We start from the raw sequence: 22677 nt of genomic DNA on the forward strand, positions 1-22677 counted from the left end.
TTGGAATTATGGTTTTCTCTGGGTATATGCCTAGTAGTGGGATTGCTGGGTCATATGGTAGTTCTGTTTTTAGTGTTTTGAGGACCCTCCATACTGTTCTCCATAGTGGCTGTATCAATTTACATTCCTGCCAACAGTGCAAGATGGTTCCCTTTTCGCCACACCTTCTCTGGCATCTGTTGTTTGTAGATTTTCTGATGATGCCCATTCTAACTAGTGTGAGGTGATACTTCATTGTAATTTTGATTTGCATTTTCCTAATAATTAGTGATGTTGAGCAGCTTTTCATGTGCCTCGTGGCCATCTGTAGGTCTTCTTTGGAGAAATGTGTATTTAGGTCTTCTGCCCATTTTTGGATTGGGTTGTTTGTTTTTTTAATATTGAGCTGCATGAGCTGTTTATATTTTGGAGATTAATCCTTTGTCCATTGCTTGGTTTGCAAATATTTTCTCCCATTCTGAGGGTTGTCTTTTCATCTTGTTTATAGTTTCCTTTGCTGTGCAAAAGCTTTTAAGTTTCATTAGGTCCCATTTGTTTATTTTTGTTTTTATTTCCATTATTCTAGGAGGTGGGTCAAAAAAGATCTTGCTGTGATTTATGTCAAAGTGTGTTCTTCCTATGTTTTCCTCTAAGAGTTTTATAGTGTCTGGTCTTAAATTTAGGTCTCTAATCCATTTTGAGGTTTTTTTTGTGTGTATAGTGTTAGGGAGTGTTCTAATTTCATTCTTTTACATGTAGCTGTCCAGTTTTCCCAGCACCACTTATTGAAGAGACTGTCTTTTCTCCATTGTATATTCTTGCCTCCTTTGTCAGATTAGTTGACCATAGGTGCGTGGGTTTATCTCTGGGCTTTCTATCCTGTTCCATTGATCTATATTTCTGTTTTTGTGCCGGTACCATACTGTTTTGATGACTGTAGCTTTGTAGTATAGTCTGAAGTCTGGGAGCCTGATTTCTCAAGCTCCGTTTCTCTTTCTCAAGATTGCTTTGACTATTCGGGGTCTTTTGTGTTTCTACACAAATTGTAAAATTCTTTGTTCTAGTCCTGTGAAAAATGCCATTGGTAATTTGATAGGGATTGTATTGAATCTGTAGATTGCTTTGGGTAGTATAGTCATTTTCACAATATTGATTCTTCCAATCCAAGAACGTGGTATATCTCTCCATCTGTTTGTGTCATCTCTGATTTCTTTCATCAGTGTCTTAAAGTTTTCTGAGAACAGGTCTTTTACCTCCTTAGGTAGGTTTATTCCTAGGTATTTTATTCTTTTTGTTGCAATAATGAATGGGTTTCTTTCCCTAATTTCTCTTTCTGATCTTTCGTTGTTAGTGTATAGGAATGCAAGAGATTTCTGTGCATTATTTTGTATCCTGCAACTTTACCAAATTCATTGATTAGCTCTAGTAGTTTTCTGGTGGCATCTTTAGGATTCTCTACGTATAGTACCATGTCAAACAGTGACAGCTTTAATTCTTCTTTTCCAATTTGTATTCCTTTTATTTCTTTTTCTTCTCTGATTGCCGTGGCTAGGACTTCCAAAACTATGTTGAATAATAGTGGTGAGAGTGGACATCCTTGTCTTGTTCCTGATCTTAGAGGAAATGCTTTCAGTTTTTCACTCTTGAGAATGATGTTTGCTGTGGGTTTGTCATATATAGCCTTTATTATGCTGAGTTAGGTTCCCTCTGTGCCCACTTTCTGGAGAGTTTTTTATCATAAATCAGTGTTGAATTTTGTCAAAGCTTTTTCTCCATCTACTGAGATGATCATATGGTTTTTCTTCTTCAATTTGTTAATATGGTATATCACATTGATTGATTTGCATATATTGAAGAATCCTTGCATCCCTGGGATAAATCCCACTTGATCATGGTGTATGATCCTTTTAGTGTGTTATTGGATTCTGCTTGCTAGTATTTTGTTGAGGATTTTTGAGTCTATATTCATCAGTGATATTGGTCTGTAATTTTCTTCTTTTGTAGTATCTTTGTCTGGTTTAGGTATCAGGGTGATGGTGGCCTTGTAGAATGAGTTTGGGAGTGTTCCTTCCTCTGCAAGTTTTTGGAAGAGTTTGAGAAGGATGGGTGTTAGCTCTTCTCTAAATGTTTCATAGAATTCACCTGTGAAGCCATCTGGTCCTGGACTTCTGTTTGCAGGAAGGTTTTTAACCACAGGTTCAATTTCATTACTTGTGATTGGTCTGTTCATGTTTTCTATTTCATCCTGGTTCAGTCCTGGCAGGTTATAGCTTTCTAAGAATTTGTCCATTTCTTCCAGGTTGTCCATTTTATTGGCATAGAGTTGCTTGTAGTAGTCTCTTAGGATGCTTTGTATTTGTGCGGTGTCTGTTGTAACTTCTCCTGTTTCATTTCTAATTTTATTGATTTGAGTCCTTTCCCTCTTTTTCTTGATGAGTCTGGCTAATGGTTTATCAATTTTGTTATCTTCTCAAGGAACCAGGTTTTAGTTTTATGATCTTTGCTGTTTTCTTTGTTTCTATTTCATTTATTTCTGCTCTGATCTTTATGGTTTCTTTCCTCTTACTAACTTTGGGTTTTGTTTGTTCTACCTTCTCTAGTTCCATTAGGTGTAAGGTTAGATTGTTTATTTGAAATTTTTCTTGTTTCTTGAGATAGGATTGTATTGCTATAAACGTCCTTCTTAGAACGGCTTTTGCTGCATCCCAGAGGTTTTGGATTGTCGTGTTTTCATTGTCATTTGTCTCTAGGTATTTTTTGATTTCCTCTTTGATTTCTTCAGTGATCTCTTGGTTATTTAGTAAAGTATTGTTTAGCCTCCATGTGTTTGTGTTTTTTTTACTCTTTTCCCCCTGTAATTGATTTCTAATCTCATAGAGTTGTGGTGGGAAATGATGCTTGATATGATTTCAATTTTCTTAAATTTACTGAGGCTTGATTTGTGACCCAAGATGTGATCTATTCTGGAGAATGTTCCATGTGCACTTGAGAAGAAAATGTAATCTGTTGTTTTCAGATGGAATGTCCTATAAATGTCAATTAAATCTATCTGGTCTATTGTGTCATTTAAAGCTTGTGTTTCCTTATTAATTTTCTATCTGGATGATCTGTCCATTGGTGTAAGTGAGGTGTTAAAGTTCCCCACTATTGTGTTACTGTCCATTTCCTCCTTCATAGCTGTTAGCATTTGCCTTATGTACTGAGGTGCTCCTATGTTGGGTGCATATGTATTTATAATTGTTATATCTTCTTCTTGGATTGATCCCTTGATCATTACGTAGTGTCCTTCCTTGTCTCTTGTAACATTCTTTATTTTAATGTCTATTTTATCTGATATGCGAATTTCTACTCCAGCTTTCTTTTGATTTCCATTTGCATGGAATATGTTTTTCCATCCCCTCACTTTCAGTCTGTATGTGTCCTTAGGTTTGAAGTGGGTGTCTTGTAGACAGCATATATATGGCTTTTGTTTTTATATCCATTCAGCAAGCCTGTGTCTTTTGGTTGAAGCATTTAATCCGTTTACGTTTAAGGTAATTATCGATATGTATGTTCCTATTACCATTTTCTTGATTGTTTTGGGTTTGTTTTTGTAGGTCTTTTTCTTTTCTTGTGTTTCCTGCCTAGAGAAGTTCCTTTAGCATTTGTTGTAGAGCTAGTTTGGTGGTGCTGAATTCTCTTAACTTTTGCTTTTCTGTAAAGCTTTTGATTTCTCTGTCAAATCTGAATGAGATCCTTGCTGGGTAGAGTGATCTTGGTTGTAGTTTCTTCCCTTTCATCACTTTAAATATATTGTGCCAGTCCCTTCTGGCTTGTAGAGTTTCTGTTGAGAAATCAATCAGCTGTTAACCTTATGGGAGTTCCCTTGCATGTTATTTGTTGTTTTTCCCTTGTTGCTTTTAATAATTTTTCTTTGTCTTTAATTTTTGTCAGTTTGATTACTATGTGTCTCAGCATGTTTCTCCTTGGGTTTATCCTGCCTGGGACTCTGTGCTTCCTGTACTTGAGTGGCTATTTCTTTTCCCATGTTAGGGAAATTTTCTACTATAATCTCTAAATGTTTTCTCGGGTCCTTTCTCTCTGTCTTCTCCTCTGGGACCCCTATAATGCGAATGTCACTGTGTTTAATGTTATCCTAGAGGTATCTCAGGCTGTCTTCATTTCTTTTCTTTCTTTTTTCTTTATTCTGTTCTGTGACAGTGAATTCCACCATTCTGTCTTCCAGGTCAGTTATCCATTCTTCTGCCTCAGTTATTCTGCTATTGATTCCTCCTAGTGTATTTTTGATTTCAGTTACTGTATTATTCATCTGTGTTTGTTTGTCCTTTAATTCTTCTAGGTGTTTGTTCTTTAATTCTTGTAGGTCTTTGTTCAACATTTCTTGCATCTTCTCAATCTTTGCCTCCATTTTTTTTCTGAGGTCCTGGATCATTTTCACTATCATTATTCTGACTTCTTTTTCTGGAAGGTTGCCTATCTCCATTTCATTTAGTTGTTTTTCTGGGGTTATATCTTGTTCCTTCATCTTGTACATAGCCCTCTGCCTTTTCATTTTGTCTCTCTTTCTGTGAATGTGGTTTTCATTCCACAGGCTGCAGGATTGTAGTTCTTCTTGCTTCTGCTATTTGCCCTGTGGTGGATGAGGCTGTCTAAGAGGCTTGTGCAAGCTTCCTGATGGGAGGGACTGGTGGTGGGTAGAGCTGGGTGTTGCTCTGGTGGGCAGAGCTCAGTAAAACTTTAATCTGCTTGTCTGCTGATTCGTGGGGCTGAGTTCCCTCCCTGTTGGTTGTTTGGCCTGAGGTGACTCAGCACTGGAGCCTACCCGGCTCTTTGGTGGGGCTAATGGTGGACTCTGGGAGGGCTCACACCAAGGAGTACTTCCCAGAACTTCTGCTGCCAGTGTCCTTGTCCCCATGGTGAGCCACAGCCACCCCCCGCCTCTGCAGGAGACCCTCCAACACTAGCAGGTAGGTCTGGTTCAGTCTCCCCTGGGGTTACTTCTCCTTCCCCTGGGTCCCGATGCGCACACTATTTTATGTGGGCCCTCCAAGAGTGGGGTCTCTGTTTCCCCCAGTCCTGTCGAAGTCCTGCAGTCAAATCCTGCTAGCCTTCAAAGGCTGATGCTCTGGAAATTCCTCCTCCCGTTTCCAGACCCCCAGGTTGGGAAGCCTGACGTGGGGCTCAGAACCTTCACTCCAGTGGGAGGACTTCTGTGGTATAATTGTTCTCCAATCTGTGAGTCACCCACCCAGCGGTTACGGGATTTGATTTTATTGTGATTGCGCCCCTCCTACGGTCTCATTGTGGCTTCTCCTTTGTCTTTGGATGTGGGGTATCTTTTTTGGTGAGTTCCAGTGTCTTGCTGTCAATGATTGTTGAGCCGTTGTGATTCCAGTGCCCTCGCAGAGGGAGTGAGCGCATGTCCTTGTACTCTGCTATCTTGAACCAATCTCCTCAATGCATTTTTTTTTTATTAACTAAAGTCCATTTTTTTAATTCAGACTTCCTCAGTTTTTCCCTAATGTCCTTTTTCTGTTCCAAGATCCCAGCTAGGATCCCATGTGACATTTTGTTGTCATGTCCCCTCATGCTCCTTTTGGTTGTGACAGTTTCTCAGACTTTATGACCTTCACAGTCTGGGGAGTGCTTGTTAGGCACTCGTCAGGTAGAGTGTCCCTCAGTTTGTGTGTGTCTGGTGTTTTCTGCATGATTAGAGTGGAGGTGCGGGTTTTTCAAAGGAGGACTACAGAGGAAAGTGCCGTTTGCATGACATCATATGAAGGGATTTGTTAAAGAAAAATTCAATGACACCTGTTAGAGATGGTCAGGCAGACTTTATTCAAAAATCATCTCGATAGGTATGAGGGCCATCACAATGGGATTTTGCACCAGGGGAGAGGGTAGGCTCAACTCCAACTGCAGCATGGATATGTGGGTGTTTATAGACAAGGAGCCAGGGTGGGGGCCTGGGGTGGAAAATGACTAAGAGGAAACATCAGGGAGATTCCGGCCAAACTGACCTAACAAGATTCTTGCTGAAGACAGGCCAGGGTGATCGGATGTCACCTGGGGGCTGGTGGAGGATGAGGAATGACCAGATAGCATGGTGGGGATGAGGGTGGTTCTCGTTAAACTGACTTATTAGCAGGGTTATTGCTAAAATGAGATTTTACAAGGAAGGGCACAGATGGGCCTGGGGAGAAGATTCAGAAGCCTGAGTGAAGTTTGATCAGGCAGAGAATCTTTGTCGGCAGAGGCTCTGGACATGACCGTTGACCCTGATCACCGGGCTGAGGTCATGTTGGCCACACTTCTGTCTTGTGAGATTACCGCTCCACCGCCATCCCCAACACAGTCTACTCTTTGGAGGGGAGTCTCTGTGCACAGCCCACAAGAGAACGAGTGGGTGCTTATGTGTCACCTCCTCGGGAGTGGAGCAAGTGCATACGTTTTTTGGAGTTTTTCTGCCCAGAAATTTGTCTGTTAGGCCCTTTTTATACAACACCTTATCTCCTGTCATTTTCACAGTTGTGAGGTTGATATTATCTCCCATTTTCCAGATGTGGAAACAAAGACTCAGTGAAGTTGACCTACCTCCCCAGGCTCACCCAGATTTTAAGTGGCAGGCTGGGAGCTTGAATTTGAGTGTTCTCAGAGCGAGCTCTCTTAAGTACTCAGTTCTCTGTCTGCATGGCCATTTAGTTACTCCACTGAAGCTATGTCATCAAGAATTAACTTACTCCCTGGGCTGCTTAAGCCCTTCTTTTAGGCAGGGTAAGGCTCATGGGGTCGGCGGAGGTCGTTCTTTAGCTCTGTGTGGTCAGCCCACTCGTTAAGTCCACTCTGAGGACTTCAGGAACCAAATCCTGTACCATACGGTCAAAGTTGGACTAGGCTCAAACTAGATTTCCATATGGGGCACATTCTGTTATGCAAGGAAGGCTGTGTTCTTCCTATCATCTATCTATCTATCTTACTGAAGAAAAAGAAAAAAGCTCCTTTTTGGTTAATTGGCATGATTTAAAGAAGAAAGGTTGGGCTTCCCTGGTGGTGCAGTGGTTGAGAGTCCGTCTGCCGATGCAGGGGACACGGGTTCGTGCCCCGGTCCGGGAAGATCCCACATGCCGCGGAGCGGCTGGGCCCGTGAGCCATGGCCGCTGAGCCTGCGCGTCCGGAGCCTGTGCTCCACAACGGGAGAGGCCACAACAGTGAGAGGCCCGCGTACCGCAAAAAAAAAAAATAATAATAATAAAATAAAAATAAATAAATAAAGAAGAAAGGTTAATATCTATTCAGGTTAATATCTATTCGTTCTTAGCAGCACTGGGTCCACCCCTGATTTCAGCTGAGCGAGGTTGTTTCGTGATAACAGGTATCGTGCTGTCATTCTGGGAAAGCCAGTGGGGAGCTGAGACTGATTTCACGGGTCACTGACAGCTCGAGCCTGTAGTCAGTAGTCAGAACGAGTGGACTGCACGTTGGTTTTTCTGATCTCTACATAACATGCAGAACAGGTCTGTATAATGGGCCGTTTGTTTTGTGGATTGTCAGTTTTTTCTCTCCCTGCCTGTTCAGAGTGTTTAGGATATGTCAGTGCAAAGGGCATCGTGCTGAAAATACGGTGGCCACGCTCTTTCACGTTTTTAAAGAAACGGCTCCAAACGAATTGCAATTCGTTTCACTATGACCCTGGCTAAATCTAACTGACAGGTGCTGCAAAGTGTTTAGCTGGACGACAAACCCAACTGAGATCAAAGGACTCCCCTCCCCCGCCCCGCTCCAACAGTTTAGAGCAGTTAAGCTGCTTTGGGCACCTGACAGCCAGCATCGTCCCCTGGCGGGGATGTGCTCTGTAAAGGAGAGCAGAAAGCAAAGTGGTGTGAATGACTCAAAAAGTGTCAGCTGCTGGTTGGAACCTGTGAGTCACAGAGCGGGAAGGTCCCACCCATTTGCTTCTGGCTTGTTAACCCCCGGACACGATCGTATTAGTCAGTGCTTATCTCAGAAAGTCAGAAAGCTACATGATTTTTGCGATGAGTTCAGGAGGTGGGCTGAGGTCCATGGTGAGGGGAAAACACTGCTTCTGGAGGAGCCCACACTCTAGTTTCTGTTGCTTGTTTCATTTTTAACTTGGAAGTTGAGGAGAAGGATGCACTGTTGCTTGGCCAGCAGCCTGCAGTGTCTGGGTGCCATTCAAGGAGGGTAACTGGGTCCCCGCCTGCACTCTGTCTCGGTCGGCGTGCGATGGGGGGTACGGAGCTCCCGCCGTGGGAGGAGTTACTGGTGGGCATGCACAGCACTGGCAGGACCCGGAAGGAGGCCCAGGAGACGTCGCTGGGGCAGGGGAGGGGTGGGGTCTCCCCGCTGCTGTGCTGGGGGCCTCCGCTCCCTCGGCCTCCCAGTCTGCAGGGCAAGGGGGGCTGCATCTCGGGAGCACCTTGTGTCCCATGGCTGCCCACCCTCCGGAGGAGGCCTCACCTCCTCTGCCATGTGTCCAGTCTCACCCATTGTGCTTCCTGATAGCAGCCGGGGACGGAGCCTCAGGGGTCCTGGCTTCTCCGTGGTGCAGAGGCCTCCCTGCGAGGAGCTAGTGGTGCCCAGTTAGCAGCAGAAGTCGCAGTGCAGTGTCCACCAGGCGTCACACCTGCAGCCCTGACAGTGGGGCTTCCGGGGGACATGTATGGGGTGGGGATGACGGCGGGATTTCCGAGCCAGTCCTCGGCGTGTAAGGATGGAGGCTGGGTCCCCAGGCCCTCCATCCAGGCTCAGGTGAGAGCTTCTGCAGACTGCCCACCCTCCCGAGGTGTGTTAGCCGTCACGATTAGGGCCAGGATGGCAATGGCAACCAAGAGGCAGGCTGGCGGGTCAGGGGTCAGGGAGAAGGTAAGCAGGAGAGGAAGCCATCTCCCACCTTGGTCCTGAAATCTGAGCCTCTAGGAAGTGGCTCTCAACAGGGGTGATTTTGCCCCCATAGGGGATATTTGGCAACGTCTGGACACATTTTTGGTTGTCATACCTTGGAGGGAGGAGGGGTATGGTAGCTACTGGCATCTAGTGGGCAGAGCCCAGTGCTAACCGTCCCACACTGCACAGAACAGCCCTACAACAAAGAATAATCCGGCCCCAGGTGTCAGTAGTGCCAAGGTTGACACACTGCTCTAAGGAACTAAAGAGTCGGGGGGGGAGGGTGGCGTGTCATTTCACTCGAGGACTTAATAGATGTGGCCAGTGGGCTTCGGGCAGCATGGGCATTTGACCCCAGAGCTCTTTATGTGGCACAAGAGTCGTTTGAGGATTTTTCTCTGGGTGAGCCAGGAGCATCCTGGGAACACTGCTTGTTACGTGATGTTCTCCTTATTCACCGCTATCCAAGAGTGCGTGGGCTTTTTGAAAACCCTCTGGGAGTGAGCAGAAAATCAGGCCCTTTTTTGGAAGTGCGAGACGATAAAGGGGAGAAATCTATATTCTGAAATGAATATTCTTACCTGCTTGGGTTTATGGATAAGGGTCTGGGTAGCAATACTCCCTGGGTTCCCTGCCTCTGTGTGTGTGTGTGTGTGTGTGTGAGAGAGCGAGCCCTCTGAGCGGTGATAGGGTGGCAGTGTGCACTGGCATATCCTGTTTTTATGATGATGAGATGAAGACTTTCTCCTCCCTGAGGCTCTGAGTTCTGGGAAATGGCTCCGAGGTTCATCTTCTGTTTTGCATCGGCGTCTCCTGCTGGGCGCCGACAGCATGCAGGGCCTCCCCACTGACCAGCCAGCGTCTGCGTCAGGCCAGCTCGGGTTTGCCCACACCACCTCCACAGTGTCCCTGCTCCCCACATTCCCTCCTCAACAGGTTGATGGGACAGCTGAACTTCCAAGTGGCTTGGCAGGAGGGAATAATGAACCAGAGGCAGCAACGGCATGGCCGGGGCAGGGCCCTCTGTCTTCTCGTTTCCTGGACTCCTGAGAATTATTTTTTTGCGGCCTGAGAGGCAAACACACACACACACCAGAACGGTGGACCATGCCACGTTTCCCTCTGTCTGTGTAGGAAGGCCTCTGGAATGCCCGCTCTTTGTGGAGTGTGGTCCATACATGTGTGCATTTCTCTTTGCAGGGCACGTCACCATCACCAACTACTTGTTGAACTATTTCCCCGGTCTTGACCTTGAAAGGAGGAACGTGTTTGGGTTCACGGCCCTGATGAAAGCCGCCATGCAGGGCCGAACGGAGTGCATCCGAGCCCTGATGCTAGCAGGTACGTCCCCACCTGTCCCATGCAGTCCCAGGGTCCCGGGAAATGCTGAGTTGGCTCCTTTAAAGATATGTGTTGAAGGGATGAATCCCCCCCATAGAAACCAAGCCTAGTGGATGCATCAAAGAAACGTTTCTTTGTTGAGATGTATGGCTGTCATCATCCGAGTTGAAACAAAAACAAAAGCTCCGGCCTGCTCCGCGGCGCGCATGCTCCGTGCGGGGCTGCTCCAGCTACACGGGGTAATGAGCGCGGGGCGGAGGGGGCTGGCCGAGCCGCGCTTGCTGGGGCCCGGGGCTTGGCGGCGGCCCTGGGGCCCTGTGCGCGGCTGCTGAAGGGGCGGCGGCGAAGGTGGTGGTGGCCAGCACTGTGCGCGCCAGTGTGGCTCTCTCGCCCGACGCGCGCGCCCGGTCTGTCCCCAGGGCCCTCTGGCGGTGACTCGGCTGGGCGGGGCAGGGCGGTGTTGCCGGTAGGGAGGGCGGAGATGAGGCGATGAGGAGACAAGCCGCCGCCGCTCTCTGCCTGCCGCGTCCGTAGCGGAGTCCGAGCAGGGGAGAGGCCAGCTGTACCCCCGCCGGGTTGCGAACCCAGACAGAGGAGGAGGAGCCGCCCGAGAAGCGGGCCAGCGCCGCGGGGAAAGGAGGCCGCCCGGGTTCATGGGACGCAGCGCTTCCTCTGCGGACGCTGCGCTTCCTCTGCGGACGCTGCACTAGGCGACGCCGCGGAGCCGAGGAAGCTGCCCCCGGAGCCCCCGCCCGCCTGCCCGCCGGCGCCGTCTCCGCCTCCGAGCCAACTCGGCCGTAGCCGCGGCCCGGGCAGGAGGCGGCGGCGGCCGGCGAGGCGAGGCGGCGGCGGCCGGCGAGGCGAGGCGGCCCACGCCCTGCCTGTGAGGCCACCGGCCCGGCCCCCTTCGGCCCGCGGGCCGCCCCCGCTACGGAGGCGCTGCCGCCGGGGCCATGCCGCAGGCGCCGCATACGTACGAGTTCGTCAGCGAAGAGGACAGTCCGAAATGGCGGGGACTGTTGATCTCGGCCCTGCGGAAGGTTCAGGAGCAAGCACATCCCAATCTCTCAGCTAATGAAGAGTCTCTCTATTATATTGAAGAGCTGATTTTTCAGCTGCTTAATAAATTATGCATGGCCCAACCAAGGACTGTTCAAGATGTGGAGGAGCGAGTTCAAAAGACCTTTCCTCATCCAATGGATAAATGGGCTATTGTTGATGCATAGTCTGCCATAGAGAAACGAAAACGAAGAAATCCTCTTACTGCCTGTGGACAAAATCCATCCTTCATTGAAGGAAGTTTTAGGGTACAAAGTGGACTACCATGTGTCCCTGTATATTGTGGCTGTACTAGAGTATATCTCAGCTGATATTTTGAAATTGGCTGGGAATTATGTATTTAATATCCGACATTATGAAATATCCCAACAGGACATTAAAGTGTCAATGTGTGCAGATAAGGTTTTTGTTGTTTGTTTGTTTGTTTTTTTGCGGTTCGCGGGCCTCTCACTGTCGTGGTCTCTCCCGTTGCGGAGCACAGGCTCCGGACGCGCAGGCCCAGCGGCCATGGCTCACGGGCCTAGCCGCTCCGTGGCATGTGGGATCTTCCCGGACCGGGGCACGAACCCATGTCCCCTGCATCGGCAGGCGGACTCTCAACCACTGCGCCACCAGGGAAGCCCTGCAGATAAGGTTTTGATGGACATGTTTGATCAGGATGACATAGGCTTGGTTTCTCTTTGTGAAGATGAACCTGGTTCTTCAGGTGAATTAACTACTATGACCTTGTCAGAACTGAAATTGCAGAAGAAAGACAGTATCTACGGGAACTAAATATGATCATAAAAGTGTTTTGAGAAGCTTTTATTTCTGACAGAAAGCTGTCTAAACTTTCTGATATTGAAAAGATTTTCAGTAACATTTTAGCTATACATGAATTGACTGTGAAACTTTTAGGTTTAATTGAAGACACAGTTGAAATGACTGATGAAAGCAGCCCTCATCCCTTAGCTGGAAGCTGTTTTGAAGATTTGGCAGAGGAACAAGCATTTGATCCTTATGAGACATTATCACAGGATATTCTTTCACCAAAATTTAATGAACATTTCAGTAAGTTGATGGCCAGACCTGCAGTGGCTCTACACTTTCAGTCCATTGCTGATGGTTTTAAAGAGGCAGTTCGTTATGTCCTTCCATGCCTTATGCTGGTGCCAGTATATCATTGTTGGCACTATTTTGAATTATTAAAGCAATTGAAAGCATGTAGCGAAGAGCATGAAGACAGAGAATGTTTGAACCAAGCTGTTACTGCTCTCATGAATCTCCAAGGTAGTGTAGACCGAATTTACAAATAGTATTCACCTAGACGCTGACCTGGGGATCCTGTTTGCCCTTTTTGTAATCATCAATTAAGAAGCAAGCACCTGGCTATTAAAAAAATGAATGAAATTCAGAAAAACATAGATGGATGGGAAGGCAAAGATATTGGACAGTGTTGTAATGAATTTATTATGGAAGGCCCATTGACGAGAATTGGTGCTAAACATGAACGGCATATTTTTCTCTTTGATGGCTTAATGATTAGCCACAAACGCAGTCACAGCCAGTCACACCTTCCAGGATACAGTAGTACAGAATACAGATTAAAAGAAAAATTTGTCATGAGGAAAATACAAATATGTGATAAAGAAGATACTTGTGAGTGCAAACATGCTTTTGAATTAGTATCCAAAGATGAAAACAGCATAATATTTGCTGCTAAGTCTGCTGAAGAGAAAAATAATCGGATGGCAGCACTTATTTCTCTTCATTATCATAGTACTCTACATCGAATGCTAGATTCAGTATTATTGAAGGAAGAAAATGAGCAACCACTTCGATTACCGAGTCCTGAAGTGTATCGTTTTGTGGTAAAAGACTCTGAGGAAAACATTGTTTTTGAAGACAACTTGCAAAGTAGAAGTGGAATCCCCATTATTAAAGGAGGAACTGTGGTGAAATTAATTGAAAGGTTAACACATCACATGTATGCAGATCCCAATTTTGTTCGCACTTTTCTTACTACGTATCGTTCATTTTGTAAACCACAGGAATTGCTAAGCTTACTGATTGAACGATTTGAAATTCCAGAGCCACAATCTAGTGAAGCAGATAAATTGGCAGTAGAGAAAGGCGAGCAGCCAATCAGTGCAGACCTTAAAAGGTTTCGCAAGGAATACGTCCAGCCAGTACAACTTAGGATCTTAAATGTGTTTCGGCACAGGGTTGAACACCATTTTTTGACTTTGAAAGAGACTTGGAGTTGCTTGAAAGACTAGAATCCTTCATTTCAAGTGTAAGAGGGAAAGCTCTGAAGAAATGGGTAGAGTCAATTGCTAAGATCATCAAGAGGAAGAAACAAGCTCAGGCAAATGGAATAAGCCATAATATTACCTTTGAAAGTCCACCTCCACCAATTGAATGGCATATCAGCAGACCAGGACAGTTTGAAACATTTGATCTCATGACACTTCATCCAATAGAAATTGCATGTCAGCTGACACTTTTGGAATCTGATCTCTACAGGAAAGTTCAACCTTCTGAACTTGTAGGGAGTGTATGGACCAAAGAAGATAAATAAATTCTCCAAATTTATTAAAACTGATTCGCCACACCACAAATCTCACTCTCTGGTTTGAAAAGTGCATTGTGGAAGCAGAAAATTTTGAGGAACGGGTGGCAGTACTAAGAATTATAGAAATTCTGCAAGTTTTTCAAGATTTGAATAATTTCAGTGGTGTATTAGAGATCGTCAGTGCAGTAAATTCAGTATGAGTCTGTAGACTAGATCATACCTTTGAGGAAAGAAAAAGGAAAATTTTGGATGAATCTGTGGAATTAAGTCAAGATCATTTTTAAAAATATCTAGTGAAACTTAAGTCAATCAGTCCACCTTGTGTGTCTTCTTTTGGAATATATTTAACAAATATTCTGAAGACTGAAGAAGGGAATAATGATTTTTTAAAAAAGAAAGGGAAAGATTTAATCAATTTCAGTAAGAGGAAAAAAGTGGCTGAAATTACTGGAGAAATTCAGCAATATCAGAATCAGCCTTACTGTTTACGGATAGAACCAGAAATGAGGAGGTTCTTTGAAAACCTTAATCCCATGGGAAATGCTTCTGAAAACGAGTTTACAGATTATTTGTTCAACAAGTCACTAGAAATTGAACCCCGAAACTGCAAACAGCCACCTCGATTTCCTAGGAAATCAACTTTCTCTTTAAAATCTCCTGGAATAAGGCCTAATACAGGCCGACATGGCTCTACCTCAGGTACTTTACGAGGTCATCCAACACCATTAGAAAGAGAACCACGTAAAATAAGCTTTAGTCGGATTGCTGAAACAGAGCTTGAATCAACAGTGTCAGCACCAACCTCTCCGAATACACCATCTACTCCACCAGTATCTGCTTCTTCAGACCTTAGTGTGTTTTTAGATGTGGATCTCAACAGTTCCTGTGGAAGCAATAGCATCTTTGCTCCAGTCCTCTTGCCTCATTCAAAGTCTTTCTTTAGTTTGTGTGGTAGTTTACATAAACTAAGTGAAGGGCCACTGATTCCTCCTCCACTTCCTCCTCGAAAAAAATTTGATCATGATGCTTCAGATTCCAAGGGGACTATGAAATCTGATGAAGACCCCCCTGCTATTCTGCCAAGACAGCCTCCTCCTCCAAAGGTAAAACCCAGAGTTCCTGCTCCTTCTGGTGCATTTGACGGGCCTCTGTATAGTCCACCGCCGCCGCCGCCGAGAGATCCTCTTCCCGATACCCCTCCACCAGTTCCCCTTCGGCCTCCAGAACACTTTATAAACTGTCCGTTTACTCTTCAGCCACCTGCTCTGGGACATCTTCACAGAGATCCAGACTGGTTCAGAGACGTTAGTACATGTCCCAATTCTCCAAACACTCCTCCTAGCACACCCTCTCCAATGGTACCACGTCGACGCTATGTGCTCAGTTCTAGTCAAAATAATCTTGCTCATCCTTAAGCTCCCCCTGTTCCACCAAGGCAGAATTCAAGCCCTCACCTACCAAAACTGCCACCAAAGACTTACAAACGGGAGCTTTCACAACCCCCATTGTGTAGACTGCCTTTGCTAGAAAATGCAGAAACTCCTCAATGACCCTAGCCATATGTAGTCATTGACACTGGGATGGTATTTGTACAGTTTATTTTTTAAATTTATTCAAAAAAGGCATAGTATTTTAGTACTTTTTAAAAATAATGTTCTTACAAAAATGCTACTGATCAAATAAGCTTTTAAGAATTGGAAAAATAAAAATACAGAAGTCCTTTACCATTATCCTCAGGTGATCAGTAGCATTCATTGTCTTGTCTTGGATCCTCAGTGCTGCCCAAAGGCCAGTATAAAGAATTTATATTTGCACTGTAGACTCTGCTGAAATACGGTTTAAAGTGACATTGATGGCACTGAAAGCGGGTAGTGCATTTGTGGAATTTTTCAAATTTGAGTAACAGATGACTTTTTAAGGCAGTGAATTTATACACATATAGGGGGTGTGTGGTGATACTGATTTTTAAGCCTCTTTGACCATCTTCTAGTTTTTACGCCTAGTTTTTACATTTCGGAAGATCGTGAATAACACCCACTGCTCTTAAACTCTTTAATGCCATGTCTTAAAAGCCAGAATTTGCTGCTGAAGACAAAAGTGAAAAATAGAACGAAAATAATGGAATGCACTGTGTTTATTGTTTTGTCGAAATGTAAACAGACTACCTAACCCAATCATAGAGGAGAAAAGGGCACATATCTTATACAGAGTGTTTTTGCAGACTATGGTGTCTTTAGCTAATGAGTTGCCTATTGTTTTGGAAAACAAAGTTAATATGCCATACATGTACAGTTTTGTTTATATTGTACATTTAAAGATAATGCTAATAACCTATATAAATTTATGTGACTCAAGGCCTATAATACGGTCTGCTACTTTACTAATTCATAAAGCTGGAGGATAAGTTTCTTATGGCATAGGAACCAACTGCATTGCCTTCAAAACCAAGTAACTTTCTCTATAAATCCTGTGTTAACTAAAAATTTTTAAAGTATTTTTTTAGGTTGGTAATATTTAAACCAGCAGACACTTAAAGCTTTATTAAACTTTTTAATCAGAGACGTGATTAAAACTTTTATTTGCCATTTGTACTCCTTCATTCTAAGTGATGAAAAAGCGTGTTTTCCTCTTAGGTCCGTAGCAGCAGTTGTAAAGTAGCCAAAAGCCACATTGTTTATTTACTGGTCTGTGGCCTTTTACTGTGCTTTGTATCAGAGTTCCTAACAAGATTAATAAATCACCCCAGTCTTAATTTTTAAAAGAAAAAAAAAAAAAGCTCCTGCTTTCAGGGTGGGTTGGGAGGTCACAGCACTGGTCACCCCATAGGTCAGCCCTCCTGTTTCCTCACCCCCTAGCCTCATCCTGCCTGCATTTTTCTTCACAAACGTGTGCTCTGGTCTTGACGCCGGCAAGATGGTCCTATTGAAGGTGGGCAAAGGGATGGCAGGGTCTACCCAGGAGCCATCCCAGGTGTCTGCTTGCTGGTGGGTGGAGTCACGTGGTCATATGATGTTGTAACTGAGCAAGGGCTCGTGTGCCTGCAGTGCCGAAAGCCATACTCTGACGGTGGTTGTTCACAGCAAAGTAAGGGTTTATTTGCAGGGCACCAAGCAAGGAGTACCGGCAGCTTAGGCTCAGAAGACCCGAACCTCCCGATGGCTTTTAGGCAACAGTTTTTAAAGATGGTGTTAGGGGAGAGGGTCATAGGTTGCCTGACCAGCTTGTTGACCTTCTGATCAGCTGGTGGTGAGGTAACAGGGTGATGCTTCAGGAGTCTCAACCATCAACCTTTGGGTTCCAGCCGGTCTGGGATCTAGTGCTTGTGGTCAGTGTAGTCACGATCCGCCACTGGGAGGGGGTCTTAGTTTCTGCAGAACAACTCAAAGATATGCACCAGATTGTCACCTGTATCCCTTCAGGAGGAACTAGGAGTCCTGTGACTCTGTTGTCCTGGTCATTAACTGCTTGAGTCTGCTCTTTGGAACTCGAGGAAGGCCTAGGAGACTAAAGCCTTTTTTCTACAAACAAGAAACGGGACACAGATGGGCTTTTGCACCCGGGAAGGCCTCACAGGGTCCTGTTTGGTTTCAATCCCCCCTTTTCTTTGATTTGCATCAATCCTGAGGAGAACAGGAGTGGGACAAGAAAGAGATTAAAGTTTTGGGTAGAGAGGTTCATCATAAATTGCGGGAGTGGGACTCGGTTTTAGGGGTCTTGGTTTCTGTGTGGGGCAGTTTCTTTCTGCCTGGCATCACACGGCAGGCCCCCCTTTGCCCTTTTGGCCTCATCATCTTGAGGGAAGCCCCTCCTCTGAGCCTCTCTGTCCTCATCTGTGAAATGGGAGTAATGACTTCTTCCCCACCTCCCTGAGGATGAAATACATCACTTTGTAAACTCTCTGGGGCTATACATATTTAAGGAATTACTGAGCTGAATTCCTTGCGACTAATCTCTAGTTGTTTTCCCCCTCACTCTAAAATGGAATTAATGATCATTGTTAGGGCACAACCTCATTGGGTTATTCTGGCAATAAAATGAGAAAATGTATGTGAAGCACACACCCACGGTCAGGCGCAGAGGGAGCATCTCAAATAGGGGGAGATGCTGTTGTCGCCATTATTTAATTTCATTATCTTAGTTTATTTTGTTTTTGTTCTTGGCACTGGGTTCAGCCGGTCTTGCTTGGCCCTACGAGCTCCCAGAGAGGCAGCATCCCCTCCAGTCTCAGTATCTTGAGGACCACGTTAAAATTCTTCCAGGCATCAGCCTGGGCTAGTAGCTCTGTTTAGACAACTTGCTTCTTTTTGTAAATAAACCTTCATCTGGGGATAATTTTAGGTGCATGGAAAAGCGACAGAGGTAGTAGAGAGAGCACCCACAGAGCCCCGACTCAGCACCGCCCTCCCTCCCCCGACCATGTTAGCATCTTACCGAGAGGCAGAAACTGCACAATACAAGTCACTAAAGTCCAGACTTTATCCAGATGTCACCAGTTCTTCCACAGATGGCCCCTTTCTGTTCCAGCATCCCAGCCAGGCTCCCACACTGAGTTGTCACATGTCCCCAGTCTGTTCTGGTCCCCAGAAGTTGCTCAGTCTTCATGCCTTGTCCATGACTTGGTCTTGACACTGGCCAATGAACACTGGTCCCCCAACCTGAGCCCATCTGTCTTTTTCCTTGTGATTAGATTGGGGTTACAGGATTTGTTACAAACCTACTCAGGATTGTTTTTTTCTCCTGCTTTAGCTGAAGTGTTTTAGGGGATGCTGTAAGAAAAATAAATTCAGTAAGCGAAGACAGAGGCTTCGAAGATGAAAACCTTCTTGGAATTAAAAAAGATCCTAATTAAAATTAATCTCATTGGTTGTGCTTTTGACTCAGTGACAGTTTCATTTTTTTAAAGTGAGATAGCCGTTTCCACAGGGTTTATCAATGACATCAGGGAGGGATGGTTCCTCCTAATTTAATGGTGATTACGATGCTTTTGTGTTTTGGGGGGAGCTTCATCTGCTTTTACTGCTTCTGGATCTAGTTATAATTGAGTGTAAATTAGCAATCCACTTTTACAACCAAAAACTTTCGATGTCAATCGAGGCATTTTCCCCAATGAACTAATTTGAATTACAAACCCTCTTGTTTTCAGATTAATTGCCTTCTAATCAGTCTGGACCGTGCATGGGATTTGCTGTCATTTTTTCCCTGAGTCTGGTAGAGGTTTCAGGCATTTACAGATCACAGAACCTTTCAGATCTCGCGAGAGATGGGCCTGCTTGAGGGCAGTGTGTTCAATGCTAATGTGTTTTTTTTTCTTTTCCCTTAGTTATTTGGATAACAAATTTGGCATTAGGTTTTATATACCCTACCTTTCCTGTTCCTGTCAACGTGAGCACAACTCCATCAAAGTCTAGAATAATCCACATGAGTGCAGACCTCTAGTGCCTCTGTTCCTGAACTGTACCTGGTCAGAGCAGAATGGCCAATAGAACCAACTTGGAAATCAGGACCCCTGGTTTCAAATTCCAGCCCCACCATTCAGCCTCTCTATACCCAGGGCCAGTCACCTCCTGCTATGGGCCTGTTTCTTCTGTAAAATTCGGTGAATGTCAGTAGTTACTGCAGGAGGTCATGATGTGTATTGAGTGAGTTCACACTTCACAGCTCTCAGGGGCTCGCCTGGCATGGAGGAGGCTATCAGTCATTGTTGGTTGTCATTGTTATTGGTGACTTTATGTGTTCACTATTATGTGTTAAATGAATGAAAAACTATGGTATATTTTTCCCTTTGAAAATATCCTTGTGATCAGATACTTAAACTTTCTATGGAGGGTAACTCAGGTTTCTTAATCTTGGCACTGTTGATGTTTGGGGCCAGATAATTCTTCGTGGTCGGGCTGTCCTGTGGGTTGTAGGATGTTTAGCAGCATCCCTGGCCTCTGCACACTAGGTGACTGTAGCACCCCGCAGTTGTGATGATCAAAAATATCTCCAGACATTGCCAAACGTCCCCTAGTGGGAAAGTGGCCTTTTGTTGAAAACCACTGATATAACTAATGTAAATGGGAAATGAAGGGAAAAGTGAAAAGAAAATCTGACACCTTTTTCAGGGAGCTTTTGAGCTGCCCTCTAAGGCTTTTATTGTTTAACTTACAGAATATTTTCATTTTTTACTATTGCCACTAAGTTACCTTATACTTTTTCCCAGGAAAGTGGGTCACATTTTCTTCTTACAGATGAGTGTGTATGTTTTAAAAGAAAAAACAATACGTGATTGAATGCCTTTCCTGGGTTTGGTACATAGCAATAGGATACTTGTTGAAATGTTTAAACAATTTGCAACAGTATTTTAAAGTCTTCTTATTTCCGTTTGAATTTATCAATATTAAGAAAAACTAAGCCTGTAAAGATCCTAAAATCTGGGTATTTCTTTTGGATTGATGTTTACAGAATCAGGTCATCCTGTGATCATTTTAAAAGCAAAAGGCACGAGCATTACTACATATTAGTTAGGATAAAACTGTGTATCTCATTCTCATTTTTTCAAGTGCCGTGTTCTTCTGAACCTGAGTGTCTTTCTGCACCTGGGTTGAATTTCCGAGTTGCAGTTTCATAATATTCAATAAGAACTATTTCCTTTTGGAAATAATGAATCATTGAATTGAATGCCCCCCTAGACTGTTTAGATTTTCCAATAGTTCATAACCTGTTGGTGCATATCAGCTCTTATCTTACCTTGTTGGGCAGAACGAAATAGTGTCAGAATTACCAGAACTTAGGCTTTTAATAGAAATATAACCAAGTTCTCGGGCTTCCCTGGTGGTGCAGTGGTTAAGAATCCACCTGCCAATGCAGGGGACACGGGTTTGAGCCCTGGTCCTGGAGGATCCCACATGCCGCGGAGCAACTAAGCCCGTGGGCCACAACTACTGAGCCTGTGCTCTAGAGCCTGCGAGTCACAACTACTGAGCCCACGCACCACAACTACTGAAGCCCGTGAGCCTAGAGCCCGTGCTCCCCAACAAGAGAAGCCATCGCAAGGAGCAGCCCGCACACCGCAACGAAGAGTAGCCCCCGCTCGCCGCAACTAGAGAAAGCCCGCGCGCAGCAACGAAGACCCAGCGCAGCCAAGAATAAATAAATTAAATAAATAAATTAAAAAAAATATATATATATAACCAAGTTCTGAACAGCTGATATATTGGCTCTTTGGTTTTTGGCATCCCAAGGAGTAACGTCAGCTCTGCTGTTGAGATCCCAGGGGTTGGGGATAGGGTTGCAGAGCCTTGTTAATTCAGTGGAATATTAATGCCCCCAAGTGACAGGTGTATTTAATAAATGCTCTTAGAAGCCGTATGAGGGAAGCTGTGATTATCTCTGAAGAGAAGCAGAACCAGGTGGAGGTTGGCAGGTTCCAGACTGGCTTAAGAGAGCTGGCTTTCATACCTGAGTTGTTGGTGTCATTGCTGCGGCACTTGGGGAGCAAAAACAAGCAAACAGAAGCCTTGAATCTCCCTGGGATTCCGGGCAGCAAAGCAGATGGAAAGGAAGGTGTAGGAGGCTCGTTTACTGAACAGAGAGCAGAGGCACTCCCGCTGTACATTGTGTGCTCATCTTTGTCTTAGGCAAGCCCTGACTATGTGTTTCTGGAAAGCCGAAGGATATGATATCACCAGAGAGGTTTCTTTCTGTTTATAGAGGAAAACATGAATTTTCTGTGACTAAGCTGGAATAGTGTCAAGTAATTAGGCAGAGAAAGGGCTAAAAATCAGGCATTTCATATCACCAAGGGCACTGTCTTAGCCTGGGTACCCACGAGAGCCAACCGTGGGGCAAGTGGTTGTTCTGGAAAGTCACCCTTGGAAGCTGGTCAGGGATAAGGAAGCCAGATTGGGAAGACTGGAAAACGAACCAGTGTGAGCTCATTAGCTGGCTACCCTGCAGGCTGTGGGCTTGAGCCCTGCTGAGACCCTCTGAAAGACTGAAATGCCTGAGGGTAGGGTGGGATCACCTGCCCCACCCCCTTCAAGGGCTCTTCCCTGTGACCCTGCATCCCGAGTATACCCCAAGTGCCCAAGATACAGGCCACAGACAGCACAGGAGGAGGCCTGTAAGGACCGGTCCACAGTGGTCTTGTGGTGACTGTCACCGGTGGAAAAAGGCTATTCCCTCGGTTCTCGTCCTCTCGAAGAGAAAGAATTCAGTCCAGAGACATAGAGCAGTTTTAAGTAGCAAGAGTTTTTTATTAAGCAAAGCAAAAGTACACTCCGGAGAGAGAGAAGGGGCGCGGGGTTGTTTGGAAACTGGAAGCAGCCCCGCGGTAGGGCTGGGGTTGGTTTCTCAGAGTGGTGGAAAGCCCCTCAGGTCCTGCATCATTTGACTGCCAAGCTGATCGACAGCTTTAGGTTATATAACTTCTTCCTTCTGCGCAAGCGCTTACCCACAGGCACCCGGGCAAAACCCACAGAAGGGTGATGGATGCAGAAACCGCAATGCTAATTTATTACAAACACGGCGTAATGAACCCCGGGTTACTGAGTCACCTTTTAGGTCTTGGTATGCCTGCACCAACCTGTGCTGGTGGTTTTATCTTGTTTGGTCTTGATAAGGCTGGAGACTTAACGGTCCTTGACCACAAAAGGGAGGCTCTCTGGGCATGTTCTAATCACCAGTGTCCAGATGGGGGAGGGAAAGATGACCCCGTCCAGGATGTGGCAGGGAGCTGCTCATGTCTAACCATCTGACATGACCAGCAGGGTCTCTCGGCAGGAGGGGGACCAGATTGGGGCTCTGAAGGGTAGATAACATGGGGATGGGGGCTTAGAGATAAGATAACATGGGGATGG

General features: G+C 45.2%; 1 protein-coding gene and 1 pseudogene across 1 annotated transcript in view; both read left to right on the top strand.

Moving 5' to 3' along the window:
* The window catches only part of ANKRD33B (ankyrin repeat domain 33B), an 87000-nt gene that overhangs the window by 60169 nt on the left and 4154 nt on the right, over positions 1–22677 (top strand). The window contains exon 3 of the mRNA XM_029217103.1: positions 10084–10224. Coding sequence (XP_029072936.1) covers positions 10084–10224 — 141 coding nt within the window. The remainder of the gene's footprint in view (positions 1–10083; positions 10225–22677) is intronic.
* On the top strand, positions 11821–16632 carry LOC114892334 (annotated as a pseudogene).

The sequence above is a fragment of the Monodon monoceros genome, unplaced genomic scaffold (genome assembly GCF_005190385.1).
Source record: "Monodon monoceros isolate NGI ecotype Baffin Bay Population unplaced genomic scaffold, NGI_Narwhal_1 Super_Scaffold_12, whole genome shotgun sequence".
In the NCBI taxonomy this organism is placed as follows: Eukaryota; Metazoa; Chordata; class Mammalia; order Artiodactyla; family Monodontidae; genus Monodon; species Monodon monoceros.